Consider the following 15,549-nt stretch of genomic DNA (forward strand, 5'->3'; position numbering starts at 1 on the left):
GTTAATCTCATCATAAAATTGCTCTCTGTTTGCTTTTAAACCACCAAATTATCTAAATCCTAGAAAATTTTTATTGCATTTTTAAATTCTTTTTCATTTTCTCAATAATGATGGTAAAGTACAAATAATATTTACAAGAAACTAACTTACGGAAAGGAATTACAAAACAGTTATCAAATTAAAAATTATAGGTAATTTCTTATATCATGAGTATTATGTTTTTGCCTTTGATCATAGGTTTCAGAAGAAGCTCTGCATCCCCGCACTGAGGACGAAGAATCTTTCCAGGGAATGGAGCCCTATCTTGTACGGAGATTATCATCCCGTAACATCCAGCTTCCCCCCCTGGCTTTCAGGCAATTAGAACAGGCAGACTGGGATAAAAAGAATGATACCGAGACTATCCCAAGGCCCACGACCCTTCCACTGAGGATTCCTCCTCTGATTGCCATTACATCTGTTGAGTCCAGCAGGTAAGATCCAGCAATTTCTTCTTGATTCAACATTTGTAGTGCCAGGTGCAGGACAGCAGATGCTGCTTCTGGGACAGAAGTTTATTTCTTTTTGTCCCCTCAATAAGTGAAAAAGAAGAACAAAATATTAATATGTAGATTTGTGGCTGACACTTGTTAATACTGCTTGTAAACCTTTTGGTCATGTCCAAATACAAATACTAGAAAACATTTTCTCTGAACATTACTAATACTTTATATTTGGAAAGAAGACTTCTGCAGGTTTGAAAAACCATTTTTTCATGTTATAATAAAGATAGAAGCCTTTTTATACACAGAAATTTTTTTACATGATACAGTTTCAAAAGAGGTAATCATGAGAGGATTGTGCCTGCTCCTATATATCCACATTATTTGTAACGTTGAACATATTTTGTTGTAGTGATTTGTATTATGGGTTCTTTGTATTACATCTTCGACTTCTTACACCATGCGTGTTTTCTAGAGTAACATTTCCTGTTCTTAAATGTTTCTGATACCATCCTGTTTTCTGTTTTTATTTTCCAAAATGTTAATTGTTTAGTATGAAGTTCTTGCTTACAATGGTGAACAGTGTAGCCATTTGGTAATCTGAGAATATATAAGGAAAAGGCAAGATGGACACACTGACAGCTGAAATGCAGGACTTACAAACTTGTGGACATATCTTCAGAGAGAATACTGTATTTTGAATTCTGAAAAGAATGTAAGACTTATTGTACATGAGAAAAACCATAAGTATTCATTAGGGTACTATTTCATCTAATACTAACTTTAATTTTAATGTCACCTCCCAAATCTTATTTCCATGTGGATATCTTTATTTTTGGAATAGGTAAGACCAGTTCTTGAAACACACTCATAGAAACACTGACTACACCCATGAAAGAATTTAAATATTTACATTGGAGAGATAAATATAATGACATTTGGTGAAGTTTTGAAGATAGATTGGTGTCTTGATGTTTTTGTTTTGCTTTGTTTTGTTTTGTTTTGTTTGTTTTCTGTCCATGGAGGCTGGAGGGAAGATTGGTCTGAGATGCAGAAGGAAAATAAGCATAGGTGGAATGATTACAGTTCGCATTCCTGGCCTTTCTAAGTCTCAGACTATTTGGCTTTGAAACTTTAGTAGTATTTGGGATGTCCTGTGTAAACTGTTTAATACATGGGAGATACTCCTGTGTGTTTTGTTAGCTTTAGTAACACTGACTGAAAAAAATACATACCTCCTGAGGCAGTAGTTGGTCAGAAAGCAGAATGAAAAACATTTCTTCTGTCCTATGAAACAGTCTAAGCATTTATAGATTTCTGGAGACTGCATTATTTTCTAGGCTGGATTCAAATATGGAAGAGCAAGACAGTTGGAAGGGTATTCAAATAAATAACAAACTTAAACGAGATGGGTTATTATGGATAGCTACCTGCTGTACTCAGAGAACAATCGCTTCTTTGTGGCATTAAGAGATAACCTTGTATCCTGCCTATGCCTTTTATTCCTGTGGTTGGTGGAATATATTTTGAAACTGGACAAAACAAGATTTATCTACAAGTTTGTTTCTGAGAGTGACAGGAAAACAGCAGATCTACAGATTGTTGAATGGAGCTGCCAGGCTGTTTAAACAAACAAACAAACCAAAACTGAACACAACAGCAGAAGCAATTATAATTTCGATGTTTCTTTGTAATATAAAATCTTTAGCTTTTATGATTCTTTCTTCGCTAAAGCGCAATTATGCTGCTACGGGAAGAATATTGTTCAGGAAATTAAATTCTCTAGATGTTTAGTGCCGTTTCTCAGTTGTTAGCACTCTCAAGCAGCTATGCATTTTGCGTTTACATGCCTGTAATGCCAGCAAACAGCTGGAGAAAGCTATCCTTTTATCCAGCTTCTTGTCTGCATGAAATTTAGGAGACAAATTTAGGAGACCTATTATGTCTGTGGGAATGCAGTTTACTTCCATTGCGTTCGAATATATGGAAATGTGCAGTTGAGAAAAGGAAACCAAAGTGTGGGTGGGAGACAAAAGGAATCTCTGTCTTCGGTGGGTCGGTGAAGATAGAAGAGCATTTTGGTCATGGGAACCATTCTGAGGTGGAAAAATTTCACAACTGAAATCTTAAATTGCAAATATATGTTTCTAGAGGAATATGCTAAAAGATCCCAAAGATAGCATTATAAACCATCTTATGATGTGATTAAAATACCTGGAATGTGCAAAGCTAGAAAAGGTGACACTTTTTAAAATGAAATACATATTCTATTCCTAAACATGTGCATATGCAGGCACACACACACCCTTTTTCACTACCTTTTTTTCACTCTTTTTATTGTTAAAACATCGCAGGACTTTTTCTGGTTTTATGTTAGCTTTGCAGAGGAATGAGCTACACTGATTCAAACAAAGCTTCTCTTTTTTAAAAAAGAAAACAGCAGAGTAGATGAAAAACTAGAAAGTAAATATTCAGTAATGTTTTTCTAAATCTTTCACACTTTGTAAACTCTTACTCTTCGGACTCTAAGGAGATATCACAGTGTCTTGTCATTCCTTTCAGCCTTCCAATTTCTTTCCATGCATACAGGAAACCTGATTCTGATATTTTTTTCACCTGGTTAAACTGAGACAATAAAGATCATTGTTAAGATGAAGGATTTATGTCTTATATTGAAGTTTCATGTGCAAAACTGCTAACATGAACTATAAAAACAGGTGCTTGCAAATTGATAGACTGAGCCTGCATCTGGTAGCAACAGTTATGTTTATGAAATTTAACAATCACCAGACATTCTACAGGGAGGATTAGAAACAGGCAGGCAATTGCTTTCGGTTCTTCCTTTCTTTTTTTTTTTTTTTAATAAGCAATATATTTAGCCTGTATATATAGGATATTAAATGTAATTTTTAATGTAAGCTAGGATAGTTAGGATATCTGGAGTGTGCATATGACCACTGCTTTAAATTTTGCCAGTTTTCTCAAATAACTATTACTAAGTTTACCAATAGTTTTGGTATAGGTGACAGCTATGATGCCATTTAAGATGAGATGCACAGGTAGGAGGGGTGACCAGCAGACTACTTTTGCTTTTGCCAAAGCAGCTGGTATTACAAGGGCGGGGAACTGTTATACATATGAACTTATTTGTTTGAGGAGAATTAAGGTATTTGTTATTACCTTTTATAGTAACTATTTCAAAGGACATGTACTTTGCTCTATATTTGTTTTGCCCAATAGTCACAGCTCCCACCCTGATTCAATACTCAAGCAAATATTTATATTATGATAGTAAGTGTCGTACCATAAGCTTGATTTCTTCCTTCAAACACTTGTATGTGATTTAGGACAGTTGGTCAAATATATATGTAATGATGGTGTTTATTTGTCCAAAGCTTCATGAAATACAATCAAAGTCTCTTTAGTCACATTTGTTATGGAAACTATCTCTTTGCATTGTTTAACTCAGAAGAAGAGATGAAATAGGAGAAGACAGGATAAGATATACATATTCTTGAGCTGGCTGGACTAGCATGTGTTGGACACTATGAAGTGCAGTGGCACATATACATTCCAAGGTGTCAGAGGTTGATGTAGTCTTTTATTTTCCCTTTCAAGGATAGCTTTTTTGAGTGACAAAGGAGCAAACTACTCCAGTTGTTGCTGTCATTACCTGTTCTTTTAATAGATGTGACTGACATGATACAGGAAATGGGACGTTCATTGGATGTAAACTCTAGAAATGTGAGAGTGTATCATGTACCTGACGACTTCATTAAAAGGGTTATTTGAAAGCAAAACGGTATTTTGGAGTTGGGGTGTGGTTAGAAAGGCTTTCAGTACAAAATATATACAGTATTTTTTTTTTAATATGGTTTAGTTATCTGTAATTCAGTATATATAGTGTCTCTTCTTATTACTTACCCTATTCTTTGCTCAAACACCATTTGGGAGAGATTATTATAATTGTACAACATAAGATCTATTTTAAATTGCTTTTGTATTGCTTATGTACAACTGTAAGTGTGTTTATGAAACTCTAGGCAGCTACAAGAATGACTTATGTGATAGTTAATTTCTGAAGTATCTTTTTTTTGCAATGTTCCTTCTATCTAACTTATCAGTTTTTCCTTAAGTTACATTCTGTGGATTAGATAGGCACTGTACTGCTTAAAAACGTCTGTGTTTTATTATCCATTAAAGAAGCAATCAAAACTCTCTATATTGGAGATCAGATAAAAACTAGATTTGAAATTATCCCCAGTATTTCTTTCTGACCTTTAAAGATGCACTTAAACTTTCTAGTATCTGTTTTTGAAAGGAAATATCAGAAAATTGTTATTAGCATCATCAATGTAAGTTTGATGCTTTGGCAATACAGATTGAGAATGGTAATTTCAAATTAAATGTCTCTTAATGTCTACCACTTGCTCTCTCATTGTCTTGCCCCTGTTGGAGCAATACCTCAAAGATTAGGTTTTGTCTTCTAACTAACTTGTAACACTTCTAGCTGAGTGTTAGAGGGGGATGATGAAAGCAAGGTGATTGGACCTCAGCGGAGTAATATGTAATAAAAAATATAGCTGGGGAAAAGGTGCTTTTCAGATTCATTTATTTGCAACAGAGTATGCTAGTGTATGTAGTGAAAATAAGTGGGAACTATGGTTTACATAGTGCTGAAAGAGAAAAAAAAAAAAGAAAATCTGCTATTTCAATTATTTCGTTACACAGAATTATGATCTTGGGTCTGCCAAGATGTTACTCCTCTGAAGAAGTTTCTCATGGGTCTAGGCTGTTTTGAACACCAGCTGTGTTCCCTGACTCACCTGCCAGTTAAGAATAATGAAGAACAGCACAACAATTCTTAGCATTTTTATTGCACATTTCTTTATTTTAAAAGCATTATAAACATGAGCAAATCCTTATGTTACATTTGGGAGATCAGTTAGTGAGCAACTAGTGTAGTTTTCATTTTATACATAAGAATACTTGCACATAAAGGGGTAGTGCAACTGGCCAAGACTACAGAACAAACCAGTAATAAAACTATTACAGAATAAAACTATGAACAGAATTCAAGAGTTTTTGGCTCCTGCTTTTGTGTCTAACCTACTTCCTGCTAGAAAGTTGAGGATGGAGCATGGAGAAAAAAAAAGATGCCGCAAGTTTTTCTCAACCTTTAAAAATAACCTTAATACGTCAAGGAGAATTTTATTGACCAGGTCTGAGGAGATTTTTAAGAGTCTGCTATTCTGGTGACCAGCATCAACAATTTCTATGTTGCTATATATACTCTAGAATCATTTTAAAGAGCAACTTCAAAATAGTTCCATTAGTCAAGACTGGCATTGACTAGGTGCTGAAAAGACGTTAGAAAGCTGTGAAGGTGGCAGGTCCCACATCAGAATACTTGTATAATAGTAATTCTTAATACCTGTGGAAGACTTCAAATCCCATACTTATGTCCACCTCCTCATCTCCAAAAGAATAGTATTATTTTAAATTATGCCTAGCATTGAATGGATTATTTAGATCTGATGCATAGGTAGACTATGGAGAACAGCAGGCACTGTCTAGTCCAGCATTAGCCATTCTGAAATCCTTTTTAAAAATCAGAATCTTGATCAAATGCTACCACTTTATTCAACAGTGGTAAAATTTCTAATTTTTCAATAATAATAATATGACCTCTTTGCCCTTTGAAATCATTATTTATATAGCATAGACTGGAAACAGACATTACTGTAAACTGTGGATGAATAGTGTATGTGTGCATGCATTTTCTAGTTTAAGAAAAAATGTACAATTATTATCTAAAAGAGGCAATTGAAAGTAGTTACTTTTAATCAAGAGATACACCTGAAAAAAATCTAAAAAATGGTATCATAGAACCATAGAATCATAGAATACCAAGTTAGAAGGGACCTCAAGGATCATCTGGTCCAACCTTTCTTTGCAAAAGCACAGTCTAGACAAGATGGCCCAGCACCCTGTCCAGTCAAATCTTATAGAATCATAGAATCTTCATGGTTGGAAATGACCTTTGAGATCATCGAGTCTAACCAAACAACCTACAATCTCTGCCACTAGAGCATGCCCTGAAGTGCCACATCTAGACGTTTCTTAAATACCTCTACGGATGGTGACTCTACCACCTCCCTGGGCAGGCTGTTCCAGTGCCTGACCACTCTTTCAGTAAAGTAATTCTTCCTAATATCTAATCTAAACCTCCCCTGCCACAACTTCAGACCGTTTCTTCTGGTCCTGTCATTATTCACTTGGGAGAAGAGGCCAACACCCACCTCTCTCCAACCTCCTTTCAGGTAGTTGTAGAGGGTAATGAGATCTCCCCTCAGCCTCCTCTTCTCCAAGCTAAACATGCCCAGCTCCCTCAGCCTCTCCTCATATGACCTGGTCTCCAGACCCCTCACCAGCCTGGTAGCTCTCCTCTGGACACGCTCCAGCACTTCAATGTCCCTCTTGTACAGAGGGGCCCAGAACTGAACACAGTACTCGAGGTGAGGCCTCACCAGTGCCAAGTACAGAGGCACGATCACTTCCTTTACAATCTGTTACAATCACTTCCCTCACGATCTTAAAAGTGTCCAATGTTGGGGAATTCACCGCTTCCCTGGGGAGATTATTCCAATGGCTGATTGATCTCATTGTGGAAAATTTTCCTGTTGTGTTCAATCAGAATCTCCCCAGGAGTAACTTGTACCTATTACCCCTTGTCTTTTCTGTGTGACTCCTCATAAAAAGGGACTCTCAAATCTTCTTTGTAGCCACCGTTTAAACACTGGAACGTGGTGATAAGGTCTCCCCTAAGCCTTCTTTTCTCAAGGCTGAACAAAGCCAGTTCTCTCAGCCTTTCCTCATACGGCAGGCTTCCCAGTCCTTTGATCATCTTTGTGGCCTTTCTCTGGACCCCCTCCAGCCTGTCCACATCTTTTTTGTATAGCAGAGACCAAAACTGAACACAGTATTCCAGGTGTGGCCTGACAAGCACTGAGTAGGGCAGGATAATGACTCCATTATGTCTGCTGGTCATGCCCTTGTTGATGCAGCCCAGCATCCTGTTGGCTTTCTTTGCTGTTGCAGCAAACTGTTCACTAATACTGAGCTTGTCCACCAGGACCCCCAGGTCCCTTTCTACAGAGCTGCTTCCAAGCCAGGTGGATCCTGGCCTGTTCTTCATTCCTGGGTTATGTTTTCCCAGGTGCAGGACCTTACACTTGTCCTTGTTGCACTTCATAAGGTTCTTGTTCGCCCACTCTTCCAGCCTATCCAGGTCTTCCCGCAAGGTGGCTCTCCCTTACGAAGTGTCCACTCAGTTTGGTATCATCAGCAAACTTCATCAGGGTACACTTGATGCCAACATCCAGATCACTTATGAACATACTAAACAGTGTTGGGCCTATTATTGATCCCTGGGGGACCTCACTTGTGATAGGTTGCCAGAAAAGGAGCGATTTACCACCACACTCTGTGTGCGGCCTGTCAGCCAGTTCCCCACCCACCGTACAGACCATAACGCATCAGTTTATCTAGGAGGAGGCTATGGGAAACCATATCAAAAGCCTGGGAGAAATCCAGGTAGACAATGTCCACTGCTCGCCCCACATCAACCAAGCAGGTTACTTTGTCGTAGAAGGTGGTCAGGTTTGTCAAGCATGGTTTGCCCTTGGCAAATTCGTGCTGTCTTTTCCCAATAACATGCTTCATTTGACTTGTGATAGCCCACAGGAGGATTGGTTCCATAACTTTGCCAGGGACTGAAGTGACTTTGATGGGCCTATAATTTCCTGGATCTTCCTTTAAGCCCTTCTTGTAGATGGGCGTGACATAACCCTTCTTCCACTCTTCTGGGATGTCCCCAGTCTCCGTGACTTCTCAAAGATTATGGAGAGCAGCCTCACAACAATGTCAACCAGCTCTCTTATAACCCTTGGGTGGATAGCATCAGGGCCCACCGATTTGTAGGGGTCAAGCTCCTATAATAGTTCATATATCAACTCTTCCTTCTCTGATGGTGAGTCTGTGTGTGCATCAACCTGGATTGCCGTTCCAAAGGCCTGGGACCCAACAGTGTTGGTAAAGACAGACGTGAAGAAAGTGTTGAGAACCTCTGCCTTTTCAGTGTTGTTGGTGACTAAGTCACCTCTCCTGTTTAAGAGTGGGACAATATTTTCCTGGTTGTTTATGTATCTGAAGAACTCTTTCTTGTAGTTTTTGACATCTCTTTCCAATTTCAATTCAAGCTGACCTTTTGTTTTTGTAACTGCATCTCTGCATGCCCTAGCAATGCCCTTGTAGTTCTTAATGGGTATTTGTCTGCTTTTCCATCTCTGGTACTCTTCTCTTTTGGTTTTGAACAGACTCAGAAGCTTACAATTAAGCTAGGGGGTCTCTTGCTCCACCTACTTCCCTTACATTTAAAGGGGTTGAACTAGTTTTGTGCTGACAGGAGAATGTTCTTGAAAAAGTCCCAGCACTTGCTAGCTCCTATATCCTCCATAGAAGCTTCCTAAGGAATCCCTCCCAGCTGAGCTTAGAGCAAGCTGAAGTTTGCTCTTCTGCAATCTAAAACCGTGGTCTTAGTATTAACCTTCAGTGTGCTCAGCAGGATCCCAAACTCCACAATATTGTGGTCACTTCATCCAAGGCTATTGCTGACTAAGATATTACAAAGCAGATTTTCTTGGTTTGTGAGTAGCAAGTCCAGCAGTGCCTCGTTCCTGGTTGGCACATCTAACATTTGTATGAGGAAGCAGTCGTCCACACGTTCCATGTGAGCTGCTGTATTGTTCTTCCAACAAATGTCTGGGTAATTGAAGTCACCCATAAGACTGTTCTGTTGACCTGAAGCTTACTTAAGTGACCCAAATATTGCCTTGTTGACCATTTCATCTTGGTTTGGAGGTCATTAGCAGATGCCTACTGTAAGATCTCCCTTGGAGATTTCCCATCTGACCTTGACCCAGAGGATCTGATAGAGCTTCCACAATCGCTGTAGTTGACTTCTATACATTCAAGGTTCTCCTTATCATAACGCATGACTCCTTCTCTTCTTCCCTGCCTGTCTTTATGAAACAGCCTATACCCATCCATCGTGATCCTCAGGTCATATGGGTTGAACCACCATGTTTCATTAATTCCTATGATATCATAACTTTTTCACTGGGTGCAGAGCTCCAATTGGTCCTGTTTGTTCCTCAGATTGCGTGCATTGGTATGTATACACTTGAAGTGGTTGGTCTTCTGGTTCACATCTTGGGAGGCAGCTAAGGAACATTTGTTGCTGCTCTGGTTGTCCAGGCTTATTCCCCAGTTGTTTGCAGTAGTGTGAGCGTTGCCACTTTGGACCCTGCCCCCCAAGTCCTTCAGTTTAAAGCTCACATCACCAAGCTGACCAGCCTGCTGCCAAGATTACCCTGTCTCTTCTAGATGGATTCCATCCCTCCCTAACAGGTTATAGTCATCAAAGAAAGTCCTGTTGTCATAACAGCCAAAACGCTTATGATAGCACCAGCCACAAAGCCAGAAGTTGATTTGTATCATGCGTCTATTTCTGGCTGCACCCTTTCCTCTAACTGGTAACATGGAAGAAAAGATAACTTGGGCACTAATACTTTCTGTTTACACCCCCAGGGCTTTGTAGTCATCCTTGACTCTGCCCAGGTTCCAGCCTGCAGTGTCATTCATGCCTACCTGAAAGAGTAACAGTGGGTAGTAGTAGATGTTCTTGACAAGTTGTGGCACCCTCTTGGCAATATCTTGGACTTTGGCTCCCAGGACGCAGCATACCTCTCATGACTCCCTGTCAGGCCAGCAGATGGGCACCTCAGCACCCCTTTTACAGAGAGTCATCCAGTATGAGCACTCCTAATTTCTTTTTATGGTTTCCACTGTGTACTTCTGGTACAGTTTCTCCTTGTAGACCTTACTCATGAGTGTCTATAGCTGTTAAAGCTTCATATCTGGTTTTTATTGTAATGCTGGAGGGTGTGGATGAGGCAGAGTCCTGCTTTTGTGGGTCACCAGTGTCCAAAGTGCCTCACTCTGTGTGGTGTCCGCCACAGGAGCATGGTTCTGAAACCACTTATCTACCCCTGTCTTGGCCCCTCTCATACTGTGCAGCCTTTTAACTGTTTCCTGCAACTCAGCTACCTGACACAACAGATCATCAACATGAACACAACTTTTGCAGGTACTTTCCTTTTCTCCAGGAGAGGAGTCTGGGCACTCATTGCAATCTACCATCTGTACATACCAGTACAGTACTACCAGACTGTACTGAAGTCTCCTTTCTTAACAGTTCCATCTGTGTGGAAGCGTCAAACATCTCAGGGGCTTCCTCTGTAGAAACACTAGTTTTAACTCTGAGGTGAGTGCCCACCATTATGGCAGAGACCTCTTGAGCTGGTAGAGTGACTATGGCCTTCCTGCGTGCCCTTCCACATGAACTGCTGCATGAACCACTTTATTGTCTGCCTTGTAGTCCACTCTTCTAGTCCATATCTTTCTGCCTGGTTTCAGTGAAAGTCTGTCAAAAACCTTGCTGTTGCTGCTCTTGTCTTTCACAGAGCCAGGAATTTCTTCATAAAAGGGAATCAGGTTCATCGCATATGATTTGCCCTTGCTAAATTTATGCTGAGTGTTCCCAATCTTATCCTTCATATGCTTAGAAATTACTTCCAAGAGAACTTGCTCAATAACCTTTCCAGGATCTAAGATGAGGCTGGAGCAGCCTATAGTTCCCCAGGTCCTCTTCCTCTCCCTTTGAAAGATGTTCTTAACATCTGACCTTTTCAGGCCACTGGGGACCTCTGCTGATCACCACAAGTTTTCAAAGATGATAAATAGAACATGGCCTCACATTGACATTGATCAGCTTGTCAGCACCGTTGGATGAATCCCACATGATCCCAGGATCTTGAAGGTGACCGATTTACTTAAGCAGAGCCTAACTTGATCTTTCTCTACAGTAGGCGGTACCTTCTACTCCCCGGAACTTTCCTTTTGGGCAAGGCCTGAGAGCAGACCTTGCCAGTAAAACAAGACATAGAACAGTGTGAGTACTTCATCCTTTTCCATGTCCTTCATCACTTTATCGCCTACTCCATTCGGTGGCAGGTCCACATTTTCCTTTTTCTTCTTTTGCCTTGATGTACCTTTTTGTTGCCCTTCATCTCCATTGCCAGGTTCATCTCCAGCTGAACTTTGACTTTACTGATACCATTCCTAAAAAGCCAGGTGACACTTCCGTGTTCCTCCTTGGAAATGTGCTTCTTCTTCCACCTCCTGTAATTCTGCTTTTTGCATTTCATCTCTATCAGAAGTTCCCTGTTCAGCCAATTTGGTGTCCTACTATTCTTTCTAAGCCCATAATTCCAGTTTTTCCAGACTACTACAGGAAAGTGAGTCACCGGGTGATTAAGTTAGATTTTTATCATAAAATATTATTTTAACTTTCAATTATTATTACATTCCTGTATGCATTCCATAAAAAGGAGGGATTTCTTGATGTGACTACACTCTGTTCTCTGTTTTTACATTCACATAATTTGGTACTCTTGTGTTAAACAGAATAGGAGAGTCGGTTTTCTTGTTTCATAGCTGATTTGATTGCATATAAAGAGACTGGTCATTTGCTAAGTGATCTCTTTAAATTATTTCTCCTGATGATCCTTCCTACTCTGTTGCACACTTTTCTGCTTAGATGTTTATTGGTGACAAGGTCTACTGCTGCAATGGAAATTGCAAGGGTAGATTGCAATTGCAAGGTCTACCTTGCAAGGGAAATCTCAGAAAGTAAAAGAGTGATTCTAATTATAATTGGTTAAAGTTGTGGTGAGGTGGGGAAAAGACAGGAATTCATTAAGATCAGCTTTACTTTCTACACCATGAGTGGAGGAGGTATTACGTTAATAGTTTTTAAAAGGTTTAAACTGCTCAGATATTGTCTTTTTTTGAGCAGTTAACCAGTAAAGTAGTTATTTTGTTAAAATATTTCTATGGATAATCAGCCAAACTGAAGCCCACGCACTATTGAAAATTGTGTGAAATTGAAAATAGTGATTCACTATTGAAAATGCAGCGTGAAAAGAAATGCATAACAAAATAATCTCTTAATACATACTTTTTCACTATGTCATATTAATGTCAATTTCAAGATGACAAAAGAAATCAGAAAGCTTATCCAATTAGAGGAATACATAGTGTCTATCTTACAAGTATTTTTTCATGTTGGAAGGTGCGATTTTACATTAGCTTCACTATTGAAGATGTCTTGGGCTCTTTCTGATTTGCATTTCAATCATCCCTACAGCAGCAGCTTATAAATACAAACAAGAAGCCTTCTGGACTGTCACAGGCACATAAAACTGAGGGAAAGATAGGAATCACTTAAGAAGGGTGATCCAGCCAGCAGCTGTGGGTGAATTCGGCTTTCAGGACAGTTCCATCCAAGCTGCCTTGGCCTGGAAGGACATGGTGAACCACTGAAGGAGAGCATACAGCAGCTCAAAGGCACCTCGTGTAGTTGTGTGCAGAATGGTGCTTAGCATCTGAGCAGTCAATGCACACCTGGGAGAGATAATAAAAGTAGAAGCACTTATGTGACCCAATCTTTCTACAGGTCTGTGTGCAGTCACTGTTGTATCATGTCTATTAAGGCTGATTACAGTCTATATTTTTTCTCATGCGTTCCTTTCTCCAAATGAGCAGAAGCAACAAGGTGGTGCGTGAAAGCAAAGGATCTGGGCTATGTAGTGAATCAAGCTGTTGTCAGCATTCCTTACCTGTCTTGCTTCAGTACAATCCTGTGTGGAGACATGCATCCAATCACACAACCTAAGAATTAGTACACACCATTAACAATAAAATTGGACACTACTTTATAGCCTTATTCTATTTATAACTTAAAACATACCTGGCTAAGGAAATTGTCTGAGAAGAAAGTTTGTGGATTTTAGGAGGTTACTTGGGAAGGTCTGCTTGGTAAGCATATAAACTATGCCTGTCCTGTCCTTTTCTTTGTCAGGTACTTGCTTATGGCCAGTATGGGTTACAGGAGGTTGGCTAGAAAGACTCTTCATCTGGCCAGTCTCACATAAATTGAACTGTAACAGTTTCTCTTTTCCGGACCATTGTCTTCTGTTCATAATATGCACTTCTTCAACTTGATTCTGCAGAATTTTCACCTGTGTTCCACCTGTGTTTCACCTGTATTAGTAACCATAACTTCACTAATAAAGTTATATTTCTACATAAGCATATGCATAGTAAGACCTTCATTTGTTTTGATTGGGTGAGTACAGATTTAGAATTACAAATTTACTTTATATCTTTTGAACATATTTCCAGTAATTCACATACTAGCAAATGATGCAGTTAATGCAGATTCCAAATCTCAGTTTGAAATTTGAACATTTAACACCTTTAAGGGTTGTTGTTGTGTGCAATATCACATCCAAATATACATAGAATATTTTATATAGTAGTGATAAGGCTTGCAGGATTATGCACTTTTGGAATAGAATGAACATTTTATAATGCAACACTTATCAAAATGCTATTTCATTAAATGACATATTTTTTTTTTGAAACTTTATTTAGAGCAAAAAATTATTTTGTATTCCTACAAATAGAACTTATTTTTTGTATTCACTCTGGATCTTTTTTTTTATTTGAAAAATATAGTTTCTTATTAAAAAGAAAGCTTAAATGCAGAAAGTAAGATTTGATTTATAGAGATGATGCTTTGATTCTCATTAAAAAATTTAAGAGGAAAATTCATAAGAGCAGACAATGAATAATATTCCACAATGGAACACAGGGGAATAAATGGGATTTTCTGGAAACAGGAGTAAGTTGATTTCTTCACAGTTATAATCAAAACAATATTTTGAAATGATCAAGCATAGAACACAATTTTCACATACATATTTTACATTAGGTGTACTTTCTGAGAAGAGCCTGTTAAGTACATGCACTCATTTACCAAACTTCTTTTTCTGTTTCTAGTCTAAGCCTCCAAACTTCCTCCTGATTCTTTTAAAGATCCTAGTTACAGTTTCCAGTTTCACTTCAGGTGAAGGCTCGATATTAGTTCTCTGAAAAGTAAATGGCTCAGATCCTTTTGGAACTTAAATATACCATAATTTTTGCTTTCCTTAAAATGGTCTTCTTTAAAAGAGATAATGTCTATAAAATGGAGATGAAAAGAAGGGACTTCAAAATTATCTTGCAAAAATATATGGGCAGATAATTTTTAGTTCTTGTTACAGCAAAGAAAATAGAAGACCCAAGCCATGAAAGGCTGTAACTCTGGTTTTACCTCTTTCCCAGCAGTGAACCAATTTTATGAGATATTTTTCATAGGTCTGTTGCTTGAATTTCTGAGTACAGAGTAAAAATGTGGGCCTTATCAGAGGATCTGCTCCATGTTATAGAGTAAGATCTGGTTGACTGCTATTACTTTCAACACAATAAGTTTCTGTGCAATCTCAAGTAATGGCTATGTAATGGCCTCATTCTGTTCTCTCTTGTCACATCCCTTTTCAACTATAATTTTCTTTAATTCAAAAGTAACTCCGGTCTTTTTTCTGATATAGGTGACAGGGTGATTAAATGCAACAGTTTGATGATGAGAAATGTGTGAACAGGTGGCTGCAGAATCTCACAGAAGCTACAATGAAAGGTTTCATTACTACAATCTTTGGCTTTATCAGGCCTAACATTAGACATGTCTGTATGTCCCTAACAGAAAATAAGTGTGTGGTGATAATTTTCAATAGCTATGTATGACCTGAAATTCATTGAACATGCAGAAATTGAGACTTTTCAATGGAGGCAAATCAGTAGTGTGGATTTTCAAATGCTTTTATCTAGTTTTATCATCGAACAATTGGATTTCTGTGACAACTTTGTCAGAAAAGTGTGAGGGATTTCTGTCTTTCTCTGACTGCTACCTTGCTGTCACATTTCCTTCCTTAGTTTCCTTCTGTTGCTCCATTTTGGCTCATATCTCTTTTCTCCTCCAGATGTTTACATCTTTCTGATG

At 38.6% G+C, this 15,549-nt stretch overlaps 1 protein-coding gene across 2 annotated transcripts in view; it reads left to right on the forward strand.

Moving 5' to 3' along the window:
• The window catches only part of PDE4D (phosphodiesterase 4D), a 624,128-nt gene that overhangs the window by 180,824 nt on the left and 427,755 nt on the right, over positions 1 to 15,549 (forward strand). For both annotated transcript variants that reach the window (XM_054185815.1, XM_054185814.1), the window contains exon 3: positions 238 to 473. In XM_054185815.1, coding sequence (XP_054041790.1) covers positions 238 to 473 — 236 coding nt within the window. The remainder of the gene's footprint in view (positions 1 to 237; positions 474 to 15,549) is intronic.

The sequence above is a fragment of the Rissa tridactyla genome, chromosome Z (genome assembly GCF_028500815.1).
Source record: "Rissa tridactyla isolate bRisTri1 chromosome Z, bRisTri1.patW.cur.20221130, whole genome shotgun sequence".
Taxonomy (NCBI): domain Eukaryota; kingdom Metazoa; phylum Chordata; class Aves; order Charadriiformes; family Laridae; genus Rissa; species Rissa tridactyla.